At 41.6% G+C, this 20,406-nt stretch overlaps 1 protein-coding gene across 1 annotated transcript in view; it reads left to right on the top strand.

The window, feature by feature from the left end:
* The window catches only part of AR (androgen receptor), a 455,147-nt gene that overhangs the window by 365,220 nt on the left and 69,521 nt on the right, over positions 1–20,406 (top strand). The window contains exons 4-5 of the mRNA XM_088444238.1: positions 11,700–11,987; positions 17,891–18,035. Of these exons, the coding sequence (XP_088300364.1) occupies positions 11,700–11,987; positions 17,891–18,035 (433 nt within the window). The remainder of the gene's footprint in view (positions 1–11,699; positions 11,988–17,890; positions 18,036–20,406) is intronic.

The following is a 20,406-nucleotide window of genomic DNA, read 5'->3' as shown; positions in this document are numbered from 1 at the left end:
CAGAATCAACCCAATAGAGTAGAGGTTCCCAAATGCAGTCCTCAAGGCTCCGAAACAGTTCAGGATTTAGAGATATCCATAAAATCCAAAGTGGTAACAGTAACTCAGCACCAACCAGTATAATAAAGGTAAAAAACAGTTTTAATAACATACATAAAAGCATGATGATTAAGCCGTGGGAGGATCCACGGGGAAACACGTCAGTACTGTCGCTTATACCTGTCACTGCAGGTCACGGAAATGTATCAGCCGCAGCTGCCAACATCCATTCTGCCTGAGCCATTATGGCTTGTTAGCACAGCTGATGCTGACTCATCTGGACTGGGTGGACTCACACTGAGTGTTTGCTGCATGCCACTTCACGGTTCCTGCTCCCATGCAAGTTTAATCACCTGGAGGTACGTGCAGCTATATACTGGCCACTTTTGGAGCTTCTGGAGCACTCACACAGCAACATGCAGTTTACCAGCGGTGAGAACCTATCATCCTTCTATAGTCCTCAGTCCTGCAGACGCCTCTCACACAGCTGTCGATCTGCTCTCTTTTTCATCATACATTGGGACGCTCACAGGGCCTGATTCAGACCCGCTCTCAAGCGGGTCGATGGTGCCCTAGTGCGCATGCTCACGACGGAGGGAGCTCCGTCGTGCGCATGCGCGAGACCCGCATAGCGACGGCCAGCCGTCGCTATGGGTCTCGCACCAAAGGGGGCATGCTGTCGATGGTGAGTTACAGCACGCCCCCTTCGGTGGGCGTGCCGGGGGCGTTGCTGCCCAGACGGAGGCATTCCCATGGGAATGCCTACCACCTGGGACCGGCCCCACTGACATCACTAGTGATGTCAGTGGGAGTGCTTTTGGCTCTGATAGAGCCAAAAGCACTCCTGGGCTTGCGGCAGCGAGACCCCACTGCAGGGTCTCGTCGCAAGCCCGATGGTCGCGATGGTCTTGACCATCGCGACCATCTTTTTGGCCGCTCGCATAAGCTGTGGGTGGTCACCCACAGCTATGCGAGCGGCCAGGAGGCCGCTCCAATTTTAGGTAGGAGGGCCCTGATTCAGAGCGAGCGCTCTTGTCAGAGCGTCCGGCTCTGAATCAAGCTCACTGTCCATGGATACGCACCATAGGAGACCTCCCCAAGGAGGGCAGAACTATAACACTCCAGCTTCCTCGGACTCAGTTGCATTGTTAATATGCATTCACCTATAATTATGCAGTGATTATATGGCAACACTATTTCACTCATTGACAATCCTTTTAGATACATCATCTTTGTTGGGTCATTGTCACATTTATTGTGACTTATATTCATATAATCATCACGCTTTTATATATGTTATTAAAACTGTTTTTTACCTTTATTATACTGGTTGGTGCTGAGTTACTGCACTGTGTCCCAATTTGCATTTTATGTTTATCAGTTCTTACAAGCATTGACACTGCTCCACACGGCTGCGCACCCAGCACTTGTATATAAATTTAAAGTGCCTTGACTAGGGTTTTCTTTGTTTTAGAGATATCCATGGTTGAGCACAGGTGGTTAAATCAAATTGACTATTTAAGTCACCTGTGCTCAACTATGGAGATCTCTAAAATCTGAACCGCTTGGGAGTCTTTAGGACCATGTTTGGGAATCTCTGCCATAGAGTGCAAACGATCTCCATACCAGGTGCTTTTTCCTAACTTCAAATGCAAACACAGATTAGATCAGTGGTGCCACGCTATGACCTCTTCCAGATTTCCTATATATTGTTCCACTAATTACACTAATTACTTGGTGCCTCTCTTTACAAATTATTTAAGAAGTAAGCTGAAGTTTGTCTGGCACTGAGTTGAAGCAAGGAGAGCAATATGACACCTCATCTGTGCTATTGCCCATGTTAGAGCTGCCACTTTGCTGGCAATATTTGTGAGTCTTTATAATTAATGTAATACCAGTTTCAAACCAAAGCGGGGGCTTTCCTGGGTTATTGAACATGGTTGGACCCGGATCACAGCTCCTATAACCTTGATCCCTGGGTATTCCCGGGTCGACCACTTTCACACATAACCTGCGTGAGCCCTGCAAAACAATGTGTATCATAAGAAATGGACCCGGGTCGGTTCTGGGAATAAACCTGGGAGCGACCAGGGTTGAGGCCCCAGCAGTTTGGACATGGGTAGACCCTTTCACACAGAAAATGGACCAGGGTTGACACGGCTATCCCTGGCAATATCCCAGGTCCAAATCTTTAGGTGAAAGGAGTATGATGGTGGGTACACACTATACAGATATATCTGCAGATGATGGTTGTTCGAACACACTGATCAACCATCATCTGTGTGTGCCCGCAGGTCCCGGCACCCAGGGGGCGTGTCCCGGCAGGCGGGGGGTCTCCCCCTCGCGGCTGCCGCTCTGTGTGTATGGGCGGTCTGCCGACCGCCCGTACACACCTGCCGATACACAGATACTCTATGTCTGCAGACATATCTGTCCTTTGCCGTGCAGCACAGCCAATGCGATATGTCGGTGAATGCCAGCGTTCACCGACATATCGCGGGTACACACTGCCCGATGGGCAGCAGATACATTGGCCGATCAATTGATCGGCCAATGTATCGGTCAGTGTGTACCCAGCTTTAGAGTGTTCAGTCCAGCCAGCAAATTAAAATTATCCTCCAGAGCCTCTGCAATTAATATTCTATTCAGTTTGCCCCCACCCGGCTACTGCATAATGCCACCCAGCTGGAATCATTTTCTGGGGAGAACACTGTGCTTACATGTTTCTTACAAAGCTAGTAAAAAAAATGTGGCTAAAATATTAGGAGGTGTGATTGAGTTTCTTTAATAATCTAAGATTGGTAGAGGCACTGTGTCAGGAATTGAGTACATTGGCAAGCAGTGCTTTTTACTTACATTGTGCTGCCATAATGGCATACTTCCCAACCTAATTACAAATGGTTAGACTCCAGAGTCAGGTTGAAACTAGCTTCATTTTGCCCAACAGTTATATGTTTTTTAGTTATGTGTTGTACTAAAAGAATTCAATAAAACTAAACAGCAATTTCATCTAATATAATAAAAAATGCTGTAACATTAAAACGTGTTTATATATGTGAAGCATAGCATACTCTTGTTGGCTGGATGAGTTTATACATTTGTCATCTATAATTTTCAATAAGTGGCTCTGATTGGTTTCCTTTCCAGTAATCATACAGTCTTCAGTTACTGTGTTCGCTAAACTGTCTGTTTGAATAATCATAATTTGAGGCAAGATTCTGACGTAGACCATTTACGTTTGTGTGTTATGTTCTTGGCAGCTCTTTAACATAAAGTTGCTTACATTTTAGGTTATGGGTTCTTTAACATCTCCCAAATAATATGTTTATTAATGCATAATTCATGCACCACCAGTTTGATTTGTTCAAATTAGTAACCCATAGCATTTACACTTGGGATTCCTATATGTTTTAATGTACTTCTATTAGTACCTTTTAGGTGTAGACTGTGCATGGCAATATATTCTAAGCATCACCTGAAAGAGTATACTCTGGGTCTGAGGAACACGGCTGTCCTGCAGTATTAGATCATTAGTAAAAGATCACCTTATATACAGACCAAGAGCTAAATTTACTAGGCGTCGGCTTTGCAATTACAGCGGCTTTCTGATGGTTTACCAGCTGTTTTGCATCCTGCACATTTGCTAAAGCCCAAACCGCAGCAATCCAGCCAAGAATCCAGACTTTAGAATTAAACAGGACATCCAAGCCCAATAAATGTTTTTCCCATTAGATGTATATAAACCGCCGACAAACCTGATGGAAAATTTGGTGGTTGTGACAGAGCTCAAAACATGCTGCTTCTGCTATCATTCAGACTGAGAGGAATTACCATTCACTTACAATAAGGTCAGTCATTAAGTATTGAATAAGGAGGCACATAATAATGACTGTTCTAATATGGGAAAATACTATTTTATTTTATTAATATATTAGGAGGGGACTTGGACAACATTTATTATTTCATGGCTATATAAATGGCGCTCACATTATAAAATAATAAACGCTTTCCCGAAAATAAAAACATTTCACTGACTCCAATTAAAATGTAATTAATATAGCCTTTTAATATAATGAATGCATAATATTGTTCTCTTAATAAAAAATAAATAATCCTCCTCCTAATACATGAATAAAATAGTATTTCCCCATAAGAGAATTCTTATTGTTATCTGCCTCATTATTTAATATAAAAAATAATTATCTTCATTAATACTGTATTGTGATTTTTCATCTAATGTTTGGCCAGATAGGTGCAAAGTTTTTACATCCAGGATAAACGCCACAAAACCGCTGTAAAACCGCTGGAAAGCGACGGCAGTTTATAAAACCGCAGAATAGTGAAATCAGTGGTTCTGTGCTTCAAGCTGCCAGCGATGTGCAAGGCTTCAAACCCATACTTCAAAGAAAGGGGGGTTTGAAATGGCTGCGCTATAACTCTATGAGTCTCTGTGATGCTGCCTGGGGATGATGTAACAGGGGTTGTATATTCACTCAACTTAGGAGGATAGAGTAAACCGCCATAGGCGTATCTCCCCTCATAATTTAACCTTCCTACAGAGGAATTGCACTGAGTCACAATTGTTTTATGTAGTTTGTCATGCATGTAGTGTGTTTTTAATGTTGTCTACTAGTAGTAGCCTGTGATACAAATTTTAATATATGACGTGTAGCCCTTTTTTTTACTCCTTTTTATAAATAAACACAGAAATTAGACCTACCATACGGTTTATGTATTTTTTCCTATTATAAGTTCTCAACTGAAGCGCCAGGGATACCACAATCTTTCAAACCCATACTTGCCTATGAGTGCGGCGGTACAGTGGGCGTGTACTGCTACATCTGAGAGGCGTGTCATAAAATAGATTTACATCTAAATTTTTTTTTTCTGCACGTGGCTAAACAAGGCCGAGTTTGGGGCTATATTTTCAAACACAAATATTAATTTCAAAAGACGCCTTACCCATCTTCTGTTTGTACTTTACTCATTTCTAGTCATACTATGAGCTGTAGGTACATGTGCAAAACCAAGGTAAATAGCAAATGTAGCTCTCTATATGGTTGAATATCATAGACATTTAAACATTAAATAAAAAGTAGAAACAACAGTTTCTGCATTAATTTCACCTAATGTAATCATAATAATAGATAAATATAGTCTGATTTAAATTGCACAATGCACTTATAATTGTTTTATTGAACACATTGAGGATTGTTTTACACGGTGCAAATCTGCACTAAAACCAAATGCAAAATGGCTTCTAGCGTTCCCGCTAGGCTGTTTTACCGGGGCGCGGCGCCCTTCCCTCCTTCTGGAGGTCAAAAAGCGCCCTGCCCTCACTGCCTGCGGGTGCCATCTACACCTGCGGGTCGCAGTGTCCCGCGAGTGGAGAAATGTGCGGTTACCCGGTCACTGCCGAAGAATAGACGCCGGGCGCATGTGCCCGGCATCTATTCTCACTCTCTGCAGCGCATGGGTGCTACCCGGCGTGTCCTTAAGTGCCGGGCACGCCCCCAAGTATTACGAAAAGCGGACGCGTCTTATAGACACGCCCCCTTTTCATGGCCACACCCCCTTTTCGGGCACGCACGGGGGCCTACGGTGCGCGCACAAAGTTGCCCTCTCTAGCTCCGGCACTCTGCCTGCCGCCAGAGCTAGAGTGAACACTAGGCTTCTATCATACTGTACTCTCATACTGTACCTACCAACTGGGGGCAGAGTCCTGATTTGCAGAGCTTGAAAGGGGCGGAGACAGAGTTCAGCCCAAAAGTGAGGATCAGGTTGTCCCAAGTTTAGGGGGCGACTCAAATCAGCGGGCATTGAATAGTTGGTCCCGGAGCTATTCAATTTCTTCTCATACCCTCCTGAGAAATCCAACGAAAGTGCCGGCCGTGGGTCTATTTTCCGACTTAGAGCGGCGCTAACAGCCTCAAGGCTGGCACTTTAGTCAGAGAATGCTGGTTCTCGTGACTAAACACCCAGGTTAAGTCGCGAGAACCGGCATTCTCTGACTTAACTTGTAATAGTCAAACTAAACAGTGCGCTGAATTGAATAGCTCCAGGCCCAAATTCCCAACGCTATTCAACTCCAGCTGAATTGAATCGCTCCCTTAGATGTCTAAAAGTTATGAGGTGTCCTATTTATATAGTCTAATTACACAATTATTATTATTATTATTATCATTTATTTATATGGCGCCACAAGTGTTCCGCAGCGCATTACAAAGTACATAAACAAATTGTAGACAAGTGACTTACAGAACAATACAATACAGGACATGGATAATATATATTGCTACATTAGCGACCATATCACCCAGATAAGCAACATAGCATAAGCAACCAAGTGTTAGGTGCCCTAGTGGTGAGTAAGAAGTAAATGACACTATAGTAAGGAGAAGCACAAGAGGGTAGATGGCCCTGCTCGTGAGAGCTTACATTCTAAAAAGGTGGGGGAATACAAACTGGGTTGACACAGATGGGGTAGATGGGGAGGAAGGAGCATGTAGCAAGGAGTTAGAATGATAGCTGGAAGGCTTTGATGAAGTAGTGGGTCTTAAGAGCCCGTTTGAAGGATTGCAAAGAGGTGGACAGGCTGATGGGGAGTGGGAGAGAGTTCCAGAGGTGGGGAGCAGTGCGGGCAAAATCTTGGAGGTGGGAGTGGGAGGAAGTAATCAGCTGGCATGAAAGGCGGCGTGCATTAGTTGAACAAAGAGGGCGGAGAGGAGCATGAAGGGAGATGAGATCGGAGATGTATATGGGAGAAGATTGGGTGAGGGCTTTGTGAGCGAGCGTGAGAACCTTAAATTGGGTTCTAAAAGGGAAGGAGAGCCAGTGGAGGGCTTGTAGGAAAGGCAGATGTAGAGCATTTGGAGAGGAAGATAAGCCGTGCAGCAGCATTAAGGATAGACTGGAGAGGAGAGAGATGGGATTGGGGAGGCCAGATAGGAGGAGGTTACAATAGTCCAATCTAGAGATGACCAGTGAGTGTATGAGGGTTTTAGTAGCATCCTGGGTGAGATAGGATCTGATCTTAGAAATATTTTTGAGATGGAAACAACAGGACTGTGAAAGGTTCTGGATATGTGGTTTGAAGGAGAGGGATGAGTCCAGGATGACTCCAAGACAGAGCACCTTGGGACTAGATGAGATAGTTATTCCATCAATTGATAAAGAAATAGTGGGAAGTGAGGTGATGTGGGAGGGTTAAGAAATCGCTGGGACATCCAGGAAGAGATAGCAGAGAGACAGTTGGTCAGAAGAGAGGGGGAGAGATCAGGGGAGGTAAGGTAGATTTGAGTATCATCAGCATAGAGATGATAATGGAGGTCAAAAGAGCTGATGAGTTCACCTAGAGAGGAAGTATAGAGGGAGAATAGGAGAGGACCAACAACAGAACCTTGGGGAACACCTACTGTAAGAGGCTGTGGGGGGGATGAGGACTCATGAGAGGAAACTGAGAAAGATCGATCAGAGAGGTAGGACGATAGCCAGGAGAGAGCAGTTTCACGTAGACCAAGGGAGTGAAGGATATTCAGCAGGAGAGGGTGGTCCACAGTGTCAAAAGCAGCAGAGAGATCAAGGAGAATGAGAAGAGAGTAGTGGCCTTGGGATTTGGCAGCAAGGAGGTCATTGCTGACTTTTGTGAGGGCAGTTTCAGTGGAGTGGAGAGAACGGAAGCCAGACTGAAAAGGGTCAAGGAGGGAGTGGGAGGAAAGAAAAGTGGTAAGGCGGTTGTAAAAAATCTGCTCAAGGAGTTTGTAGGCAAAGGGGAGGAGAGAGATACACCTTTAAGGAATGCTAATAAATGAGTCTCCTTGATCCAGTGATTTTTTTTTGTCAAAATAAGTGAACCACTTTGTACCAGGTTTGATCATTAGGAAGCTTAATTTGAACTATTCCTTGGTTATTTTCCTGTGCATCGGTTATCACCATAGCCTGTCTGATGGCACCTCCTTTAGTAGTTCTGATTACATCCAATATGTCCTGTAATTGTCATTTCCTTATGGTGGATCGAATTCAGTAATGTTTAAAGTAGAAACATTAATGAATATTGGAAACTGTGAGTGACAACACTGTGTAAAACTGCACTGTACACTTGTGATTACGAACTAAGGACATAGAATATCCTGATATGAGCAGTCAGGCCACTTCCAGATGAAATCCAGTTTCATTCACATCAATATTTATGTTTCTTTGGTAACTTCGGAGCATCTACTTTCATGTCAAGTGAGAAAAACGTAAAATGAGTCTATTCTGCTGATAGGGTTGCTTGGTAGCTTCCTATCCATCTAAAAATCAGTGCAAGAGTTTCAGGTTAGAAAATTCCCTGAATAATTGATAGCTACTTTGTAATGTCAGTTTCCTCCTGCCTAGTGGCGTTAGAGAATGTTTGTAGGAAGCCAGGTGGTGATTTATACAATATTTCTATAGCAATAGTGACATGTTACAGCTCGCCTGACACCTCTTGAATGAAAAACAAAAAGAGGAGAGCTCAAAAGGAAGCTGATAGGATAGCACTCAGGGAAAGCACTCAGGGATTTTAGAAAAAAGAACGACACAGCCATCACTTTTCTGGTCGACGTTCCAATGCAACCGCATTTTCAACAGGACATACATGTATGAGACAAAACTAACTGTATATAAGTGCTCCCCCTCACCAGATTGCTGCATCCTCCATCACGGCTTCTGGCTCAGCTCCCGCTGGCATGAGCATACTGATGACGTACACCCCGTACATCCATCACCGTAGTAACATAAGAAATAGAAGTTGAATGTACAAAGCCAAAGCATAATGCAAAATCCAATGGTACAGGTCTGTACATAACGTGACCCATACTATCAAAAATTACATAATACAGAGCTATTACAACAATAGGGCAAAAAACACCTATATATAAGGCAGAAAAACATCTTACATTATTTGTAAGCCAACCCTGCACTCTGATAAATGCCCATTAAAGTGTGGAGTTGATCCAGTAAGCAATTTGGCTGTTTTCTAAAACTATTTTTTTTTTTCTATCAAAATGGTACCAGCACTCAGAAAAAAGGGATCAGTACTCACTTAAAGTTGTAAGTTGATAAAAGGTTTATAGTAACTTCCACACTCTGAACAAGCCTTCGGATGCTTATTAGTTCACTGGATTCTTCCTGTTTCCAGAACTAGTTTTAAGAATTAAAAATTGTACCAAAAAAAAGATGGTGGTTCTGCTTACCACTGAGTACCACCAGAAAAACGGCACCGTGTAAAACTATTCTGTATTATCAACTAACAAACACATTATTGATCACATTTGAAATGATTATTTACGAGAATCAGATTTTTCTAGCAGTTAAATTTTAATATACTTTACTGGAAACTAACAGTCTAGTACTGTAACTGAGAATACATTATTAATAAAAAATTGAACCATGGATCCTTAAAACTGGAGTAATCTTGGACGAGGCCATAAAAGGTCAAGGATACATGCTGTAGATGGAGAACATTTAACTGGAAATAAACTTCTTTAATTGTAAGTAGTATACATTACCTACAGAGAGAAAGGCACTGCGTTCATCATTTTTACATTGTCCTTGTTTTCAACTTCCATTTATGAATGCAGCAACTAGCAGTGGATATTATATAGTTTTAACTAGAATTTCAATTATAAAAGCTACACTTCCTATTTACTATATAGGTGGAATCTTGATGGAAAATATTTAATAGTGTTGGAGTATAACAATAGACAAAGGCTAAGTAGTACTTGAAAAGCTATACTGGAGGGACAGTGGGTGGCATTGTATTTTATGTTGTCACTGTGTATTCTCTTTTTATTGTGATAGTGTACTCTCTTAATATCTGATTGTTATGAAGTTTTCATGTCCTGGTCACTGTCAAATTTATCCACAATATTCCCCAATGTGTTTGATTCTTGAACAAAGGAGCATTCTCGGCAATACATGGAACAAGGGCTTTTTGCTAGCCTAAATTAAATACTCTGAGGAAGAGGGGTCAATTTGCAATCATCCAATTAAATCAGGCTGATTGCCTTTATTGTCATTGTTTACTGCTGAACACACCCTTATTGTACTTAGCCTTTGATTGATACTATGAAAACCTTAACCTGATTGACATATCTGCATATCGACTGATCTGCAGATATACTGTATCTGCAGACTGAGCAGAACAGGGACGTGCAGTCAGGGTAGGCAGGGGAGGTAGGACCTCCCCTGTCATACTCCTGAGATTTTATATAAAAACGATTAGAATACAAAGAAGATATTTATAACTTATAAACATCTTCTTTGTTTATTATAATCCTTTTTATAGTTAACACTCACCAGCTTTGTGGAGCTTCCTGGGACTGCAGGGAGACGAGCGATGAGGCAGCAACAGCTCAGCCTCGCTTCTATATAGTGAGACACTGCTTGTAGAACAGGGGGCAGGGCCTCACCACGGGCAGTAAGCTGTACAGAAAGAGAGCTTGAGCACTGATGGACACCTCGGATGTGTCATGTGACCAGGAAGTACACTGCAGTGTTTTTAGATCGGAGCCCAGCAGCAAGAGAAGACTCAGTGATGCAGGTAGGAGAATCAATGTACACTGAAGCTTAGTGTAGTGAGTAGGATGTGAGACAGGCTCCCAGCACTCAGACCCATCTCCATGTGGGCCTCCCCAGCCATTTCCTCACCGCACGTCACTGGTGCAGAACTTATGTTCTGCATACAGCCTGCACGATCCGTTGTGACTGACATCACAACTGGGCAGGCATTTACATGTGCCCACCCAGTTGATCTGTCAATCACCACCAGCCCATGCAGCAAGTGTACGGGCAGTCGGCTGACCACCTGTACACACAACATGATGCCCCAGTGTATCTGCAGATATATATTTGGCAGCGGCTGTGCAGCATAGCCAAGGTGATATGTCTGTAAACAATGTTGTAAAGTTTGGGATCACATATATACAGGTTGAGTCTCCCATATCCAAAATGCTTGGGACCAGGGGTATTTTGGATAACGGAATATTCCGTATTTTGGAATAATTGCATATCATAATGAAATATCTTGGGAATGGGACCCCAATTTACACACAGAATGCATGTATGTGTTATATGCACCTTATACACATAGCCTGCAGCTCATTTTATACAATATTTTCAATAATTTTGTGACTCAAGCAAAGTTTGTGTACATACATGAAATAATTTTATGTTTCATTTACACCGTATACACACAGCCTGAAGGTAATTTTATACCATATTTTTAATAATTTGTGCCTTAGACAAAGATTGTGTACATTGAACCATCAAAAATCAAAGGTTTTATTATCTCAGTCATGCCAAAATTATTCCGTAATTCGGAATATTCCGTATTTCGGAATATTTGGATATGGGAGACTCATCCTGTAATTTCATAATTCTTCTATAAGCATAAAAAATAATAATAATGGTGCTCCAGCCAATCAGCTCCCAACTGTCATCTGACCACCATTTATCATATGCAATGAGTTTTAAAACTCTATATCCCCCCACATTATATTTGTATTTATTTGTTTGCAAGCAAATGTTTATAACATATATGGATTCTTACTTTACTTAATATCTTCTGCTGATGTATAAAATTTATTTATTGTAAATCAAAGATTATTCAAATATGTATTTCATTACTGTCTTTGTAGCCCGGAAACTGAAGAAGTTAGGGAACCTGAAAGCTCAGGAGGAGTTGGAGGGATCTCCTGGACAGGGAGAAGGCAGAGATATGACAGCCAACATGTCCATCCCACAGCTTGAAGGGTATAGCTGCCAACCCATCTTCCTGAATGTGCTAGAGGCCATAGAGCCTATGGTGGTGTGTGCCGGACATGACAACAACCAGCCAGATAGCTTTGCTTTGCTCCTTAGCAGCCTCAATGAGCTGGGTGAGAGGCAGCTAGTGCATGTGGTGAAGTGGGCAAAGGCATTACCAGGTAAGTAATAAGGTCTACTTACTTTTTGGAGCAGAACCCACATCTTTAGGAACTTGAGTTAAATATAGCCTGTCATTTTTACATATAAAGGACTAGAATTGTTTAAAGTCTAGTTATTGCTAAGCTTATTTGATGCTCATCTATTTACCAGTCTTTACCAGTCTTTACATTTGCTGTCTGAACAGTTTGCCACTGTATATGCTTTTTTATATATTTTTTTGCTTTACTGTGACTTTCATTTTATTCCTAACTGCCCATGTCAGCAGCTACTTAACTACTTTTGCTCCCTCGTTGTTTTCATCATCCATTCCCCTTCACTCTCATTTTCCCCTCCCCTCACTCACTGCCCACTATGCTCCATCTCCCTCCATCGCCATTCTTCACCATCCTCACCAAGACTTGTCCATCACCTCCTCTTACCCCCATCCCTTTGCTCCCTCCCTCTTGATCCCCTCACCTGAAACCATTCCTTTTCTGGTGCACCTGAAACCACATATCCTTCCCCCTCTCATACACCCTCTAAAATACCAGGTCAGGCTGCAACAAAAAAAACACACCCATGACCTCTTAATTTCCAACTACCTCAATCTCCTTGCAACCACTGAAACCTAGATAACTCTGTCTAACGCTATCTGCTCTCTACTTTGTGGGCTTCTCCTTCTCCCACACCCCCATTTCTAGCGGCCATCATTTTGGCAGAGTTGGGATTCTTCTAAAACCCTTTTGCACCTCCCAGATTATTTCCCCTGATCCTTTTCTTTCCTACTCCTTTTAAGTCCATATGGCCACCTCTTCCATATTATCCTCCACTGTGTAGCCACCATTTATCATCCCCCTGGTTCCCTTGCCTAATTTCATGATAAATTATCTGGCTGCCTTCTCAACTTTCTCTCCTCTGACCACCCCTCCCTCTTCTTAGGTAACTTTAATGTCCCAGTCAGTGAAACCATAACCCTGCTGCCTCTAAATTGCTCACCCTCCCTTCCACCTTTTGGCCTCTACTTTCTCTCACAAAAGCATTCAACTTGGCCTTCACTCACCTCTTTGCAGTTTCCAACCTAGAGATCACCCCCATCTCTCTCTTTGACCACCACCTCATCTACTTCAACATTTCTCTTGCTCTGCGCCTCCTTCCTCTGCTATAGCTACTCTTACCCCTGACCAGTATAGTTTATCCTCCTTCTTGGTCTCTATTCTCATCACCATCTGTACCCTCTCCTGCCTTATACGGGCTGTCTCAATGCAGAGCCCTCACCTCCTCCCTTGACTCAATCACCCTGATTGTCACTAATAGCCTCTATCGGCCCCTTCCTCAGCCTTGGCACTACACCCTGACTTGCCTTCTCCAAAAATGCTTATGCTCTGCTCAGTAACACTGGAGGAAATCATGCTCTCCATTTCAAATTTATTTTCCCATCCTATATATCTGCCTTCTCTTTTGCCAAACTGTTTTACTTTAAATCTCTCATCTTCTCCCAATCCTCCAACCCACACTGTATGTACATTAGCTTTATCTCCCTCCGCTCCCCCATTGCCATTACTCTCCTTTCTCTCTGCACTTGACTTTGCCACCCACTTTTCCTACAAAATCGCTTCCAAACACCATGACATCTCCTACCTGCAGAATCCTCTCCCTCGCCGGTGGACTTCTGACTGTATCTTCCTTCCACCCAGTGTCAGATTTTGAAGTCCATGCCTTTTTCTCCTCCTCTCCTCCCTCCACATGCCTTCTGAAACCTATCCGCTCTCACCTCCTTTGGTCCCTCCCTCCTGACCCCTGCTCCCACACTAGATTCTTAAGCCGGTTGTTTACATCTCTTTCCTCTCCACCTATTCCCTCCTTGACCCTTTCCAATCCAGTTTTCAAACTCTTCATTCAACCACTATCCTAAACTGATCCTTCTTCAGATCACAGAGGCATTTTCACGACACTGCATTTTCATGTTCTCATCCTACTTGTCCAAATGCTATTTTCATCTCTACACCAACTTTCACCTTCCCTATTTTCCTCCTTACTGTCAGCATCTCCAAAGGCTCTGACTTTGGCCCCTTCCACTTATCCCTCTAGACCAAGTCCATTTGGATGTGCCACTGGTTCCTAAAACTCTACTTCTCTAAAACTGAAGTTATCATCTTTCTCTCCAGCATGAAAAATTGGGAATACACTGCGCTCTATTATTTAAGCTGGGACACAGACAGTGGTGTATAAGTAAAAAAGTAATTTATTTCACCAGATGCATAACACATAAAATGTCTCATATAATATATCTGAATTGAGACATTGTAAAATAAACAGGTCTAAAAATGGATGTAGATTAAGGAGTTGATCGTGCTCCTGATCTGCACACAAACAACAATGAAACAAGTGGATTGATACAAATATTGTAACAATTGTTATTCCTGGATACAAAACCAATAGAAATTCTGTAGAGTGGTATATATAGATATACAATTGCCTGCATAGAAAAGGAAAAAACCCCTATGGCTAGAAATTGTTCCTGTTAAGGAGGTATTTCATACTAATGATGAAACAATTGTAGAGACATGGATCCACATTCAAGAGTACTTTTCAAAAATCCGGTATAAACCCCTGTGTATAAAAAGGTGCAGTCCCGTAAATAGAGGATGAAATAAATAACTTTTTTACTTATATACCACTGCCTGTGTCCCAGCTTAAATAATAGAGTGCAGTGTATTCCCAATTTTTCGGTTCCTTTAGTGAGGTTGACAGTTACCTCTTTCTTTCACTGCTGCACTTTTATTTGACATCTCAGGCTTATTAGCGCTTGGTTATTTGTGTTTGGTTTCTCTCCAGCATGCCCATTTTCCTTCCCCCCTCTATCACTCCCTTGACAATACCTCCCTTTCATCTGTTCCCTAATTCTGATGTTTAAGTAAAATCCTTGACTCTGCCCACTCCTTCTCTCCCCACAATGAGTCCTTCTCCCAATTCTGTTGTTTCCATCTACACAATTTTTCAGGATCAGGCACTTACTTACAAACCCACTAAATACCTCATTCACACCCTCACCATTTCTTGCCTAAATTACTGTAAACTACTCCTCTATCCTTAACTCTTCTACCTGCCTTATTTCCACTTACACCGCTCCATCTGCTACCTCCCCCTGTCAATCACTTCATTGGTTTCCTGTCCTCAGAATCAAATTCAACTTCAAAGCCCTCAACTACTCTTCCCTTTCTTAACATCTCCAACCTCACAATCGTTCGTACTCACTTTGCTTTTCCAATGACTTCCATATCTCCTCCTCCGTGATCTCCTGTGAGAGGTCTTTGAGTTTTAGAACCAGGACTCACTAGGTAATCTCACCCAGGGGCGCCGTGAGGGGGGGCGGGTACTAATTACCAGGGCCCGGCCTTGTTAGAGGGGCCAGGAGGGGCTGCCACCCCCCTCCTTCTTACCTGTCAACAGCCCAGCACACATGTGTTTCCTTACTTAATGACAAGCATAGAGCTTGTTGTGTAGAAGGTTTAGGCAAGACGTAATGTGTGTACGCAGAAGTGGGAGGTGTCTAAGTTACAAATAAACTACATGACCAAAAATATGGAAATTCCCAAACATCACACCTATATGTGCATGTTGAACACCTCAATCCAGAACCATGAGCCATAATAAGGAGTTGTTGCTGCTTTCCTTTTATAAGACTATCCACTCTTCTGGCAATGCTGAACATGGCTGCAAGGAATCAAATCGAATTAACCACAAGAGTATTATTGAGGTTGTGCACTGATGTTGGCCGATAAGGCTGGCTCGTAATATGCATTCCAATTATTTTTAAGTTGTTCAATGGGGTTGAGGTATGGGCTTTGTGTATTACAGTCAACTTCTTATACAGCAAAGTTAACAAAAAATTTTTATGGACCTTGCTTTGTGCATTGCATTGTCATGCTGAAACTGCAAAGGTTATTCTCCAAAGTGTTGCCACAGAGTTAGAAAAACTCAATTCTCTAGAATGTTATTTTATACTGCTGAATTAAGATTTCCCCTCACTAGAACAAAGGGACACAGTCCAAACCATGAAAAACAGCCCCAAACCATTATTTATCCTTGATCAAACTTTGCAGTTGGCAGTACACATTTGGTAATGAAGCATTCTCTTGGCATCTACCAAATCCAATTTTGTCTATTAGAATGCCAGATGTGAAGCTTAATTCATCACTCAAATGAACATACAGTATTTCTGTTACAATGTGTGTCACATGACTGCAGTGCTGCTTGATTGGTTTTAGAAACAGCCAGGTACATGTGCAATTTGCCTATAATACATATGCATTTTTTTCTCCCCTAGGCTGCCTCTTTGGTGCTGCTGATTATGTATTATGCATAGGCTAACATTCATGGTTGCACAGCCTTTAAATAACTCCCTTTCCATTTCACCTGTGCGGGTCACAGTTTTTGCAGCAAAATGATTATTTTAGTTTGACCTTGGCCTTATATTCAGACAGTACTCTTATTGGTGTTCCATTTATACTCAGTATATACTTACATACAGCATTATATGTATATATCTTAGTTCGATTGCTCTACTGGGGAACCTTTCCTAAGTTCTTATTGTATTCCATCTGTTATATTAACACTGTGCACAGTAGGTGCTTAATGCCTTATAAAATGTGAATTATATTTTCTAATTAATCAGGTTAGTTTCTAATAATACCATCCCTGATAAATCTCTACTACAAATGCCAAAGTCCTGGCGACTTCCAGGTAGCGATAAGCAGACTAAACTTTAAGGGAAAAATGGCTGATATAGGTTAAGATCTGGGGGTATATTTACTAAAGTGAAAGTTTTTAGAAGTGGAGATGTTGCCCATAGCAACCTATCAGATTCTACTTAACATTTGACTAGCACCTTTTAGAAAATAACAGCTAGAATCTAATTGGTTGCTATGGGCAACATCTCCACTTCTATTAACTCTCACTTTAGTAAATATACCCCCTGTTTGTGACCATCCAGTTTGTTAAAAGCTGCAACTAGGGCTTGTAGGTTCCTGTTTTCGATCTTTCTCCATTTCCAGCGTCCATTTAAAATAGCAAGCAACATTTTCTGGAACTATACTACAAAAACAGAGAAGCCCCAGAAATAAACGTTCAGAGTACAGTTCACAGGGCTCTGCTAAAATGAAGGAATAGACGGAATAGAGAAAAGGCTGATTTACTGCAATACAAAACACCTGAACCTGTAAATGTGATAATTAAATAAGTAATTTTATTTTAAATCAGTTAAATGGTAACACTTAATTTATTCACAGTTATAATAATTTTGATGCTGCAGAGCATGTAAATTCTACTTAGAACTAAAATCTACCATTCATTTTGTATACAAAGTTCCTTCACATAAATGATGAGAAAGGAAATAAATGGAACCCAAAAAAAATATTGTTTTACTCATTCCATAGTCAATTTTGTACACTTCTTGATCCAAAGCTGCAGTCTGAAGATGTGTGAGAAAACGTTTTAGATCCAGAATAGTAGTATGCTGGCTTTTTACTTGCTTTATTCCTTTACTGAATCTAATGACATTTCAAGTATTGCATGTTGTATATTTAGAAACCTACTGTATGTTTATTTCCCTAGCATAATATCATATAGAACTAGTATCACATTATTCTATCAACATTTTAATCACACCGGCAAACATGTATCATAACCCACAGGTGGCAATTGTTTGTCTCTGATCAATTCAGAGCGCATTCATTTGTAATTGAATTGAAGCGTAAATAAAAATGATAATTAAAAAAAATTGCTAAATGAACTGATTTCAGATACTTATGTGCAATAATATAAGTACACATCTCTCAACCCTCTGAATCTTGCTACAGATGCTTATTAGTGACCATAGTAGACAACTGTTTATATATCACCCTTGTGCTTTCTATTCCTCTAGGTTTCCGTAACCTACATGTTAATGACCAAATGACCGTCATACAGTACTCCTGGATGGGCCTTATGATCTTTGCTATGGGATGGAGGTCATTCAAAAATGTCAACTCTAGAATGTTGTACTTTGCTCCAGACTTGGTGTTTAATGAGTAAGTTCACAATGTTTGTATATTCAGTTATGCAGAAGAAATATATCTCCTGCACAAGTTATAACCTGTGTTTACAGTATTTTACAGTAAAATAAACCCTTTTTATGAACAGGAATTTGTATTGATCTTACACGCTTTATATTAGTGCCAGAGTGAAGATTAATGAAATGTATATTCTAGCATGCATGTGTATGGGATGTAGTCAGGATCCTGACGGTCAGGATGCCGATAGTCACAATAACGACAGCAGCCTCCCAACGGTCACACTCCCAACAGATTGCGACAGTAAGTATTAGGGTCAGGTTTAGGATTAGGCACCAGTGGGATGGTTAGGGTTAGGGCGCTGGAGTGGTGGGTTAGGCAGCGGGAGTGGTGGGTTAGGATCAGTGTAAGTGTTAAGATTTGGATTAAATATTCACCCAAATCAGTCCGGATGCCGCTATCGGGATCCTGTACCCAACCCATGTGTATGGCCAGTCATAATTATTTACTAGTTGAATGAGTTAACGAGACTATATGAACCAGAAAGTTCTCTTCTGAACCTGTTTTGTTCTTAACTCTACATATGCCAAACCTGTTTGATTACTTAACAAGTCAGGATCTACTTAAATAGCTTAAAACCCACTGCAAATACTGTATTAAAATAACTGTCAATTACAATATGAACCAATGTAAACAATGTAGATGAGCTTATATTTTATGGGTGTTAATATTCCCTGTTCTTTCTTATAACGTGCCTGAGATTCACTAGACATATTTAAAAAACATCTTTCTTGTTGCCTTCACTGCCCTCAGCATTCACTACTTCATTGTAGTGATCGTCGCATGGACTGTAAGAAGTTCTGTACAGTATGTTTGACAGAATGACTTAACATTTCAAGAACCACTGTGGGAGCTACTGTAGCACCACCAAGAACTGTGTTTTAAACCATGCAGGGGGTGTGTCTAGCACTAATTGTATGTCATCAATCTCCCTCTCATTATCATGTCCCACCACACTTCCTCTATTTCATATTCCACCCAATCTCTGCCCATATAATCATATCCCCATCAGTCCCCCCAACTCCCTCACTTACCTTTGATCTTGAGGTCCTGCTCTTTTCCTGTTAATACTTCTGCTGTGTGCGCTCTGAAACTTCCTTTTCAGGGAAGAAGGGAACTTCACATTCCTTTCCCGCTGAGAAGAGTTTGGGAACCCCATATTATGACTCATAGCAGTGCCTCCAGTTCATATTATATCAAACAGAAATGCCACCAATTTAGCTAAAGAACACAGAAAAGGCAGTCAACACAATATAGAAAGATACTTTCTGGATATAAATGATCCAGGACTGTTATAGTTAAATTCTCATTTATGTCTCCGATATTGGAGTAGACAGTGTTTCATAAAAGCCTTTAGGGAGTTAGAGTTTCCAATAATATAAATAAATTACTTGTTTTGCGGGTTTCAGCCATCTTCATTTGATAGAAAACTTCGAAATATTGTTTCACGGGTACAAGCAGATAACTTCAGGGGAATTAGAGGGGGGGGGGGTACTTATTACCCGGGCTCGGGCTTGCTGTCTGATGGCCTTCCCCCCCCCCTTACCTGTCAGCAGCCCAGCAAAGGTGCCGCAAAGACTCTATCATGACACCGGACACAGGAGATGCAGATACAACAGCTCCAGCAACGCTGGCTACAGTGCACGGATACTCCTGCCAGCTACCAGGACCCTAATACAGCAAATGATGAGACACACATACTCCCTTCTCCTGATTCTCCTGTCACATACATGTGCAGGCAGTGAGAGATGCCATTGGCCCCCTGATACAAGCACAGACAACAGACATTAAATCTCAATTAGCCCAACTTTCACAAAAAGTGCGTTCTACTGAGCAAAGTAACTAACCTGGACAAATCTCATAAACAAATTTGGAACAAATTGGATGATCTTGAGAACAGATCACGCTGCAACAAATTTAGAATTGTAGGTCTTCCAGAAGCAGTAAAAGGTTCGGGACTGTCAGATATTTTTAGACATATTCAGGATGTCTGTGAGGACTTAATTATTGAGCGTGCCCATCCTGTTGGTCCCCAGTCACTAATGCAGGAGCCCATCCCTGTGTTGTGCTGTTTAGGTGTCTCATTTATTTACACAAAAGAGGTGTTATTATTAGCATCTCGCAAACCCCGTAATCTAATGTGGGATAATAACAAGCTTTTCATGTTTCAAGATTATTCTGCTGAACTTGCTAAAACTAGGAAGCAATTTTCCCCACATTCTTCGTGGCTGATACAGAAAGAGAAGTAGTTACACTTTTATACCCTGCCCGTCTGAGACTATATGACCGCTCTACATTCGTAGGCTATACCACTGTTGAATATGCAAAT

The sequence above is a fragment of the Taudactylus pleione genome, unplaced genomic scaffold (assembly GCF_031769625.1).
Source record: "Taudactylus pleione unplaced genomic scaffold, aTauple2 ptg000352l, whole genome shotgun sequence".
NCBI classification, from domain to species: domain Eukaryota; kingdom Metazoa; phylum Chordata; class Amphibia; order Anura; family Myobatrachidae; genus Taudactylus; species Taudactylus pleione.
The sequence above is the reverse complement of the archived record's forward strand: the minus strand, read 5'-3'. Positions and strand labels throughout refer to the sequence as shown.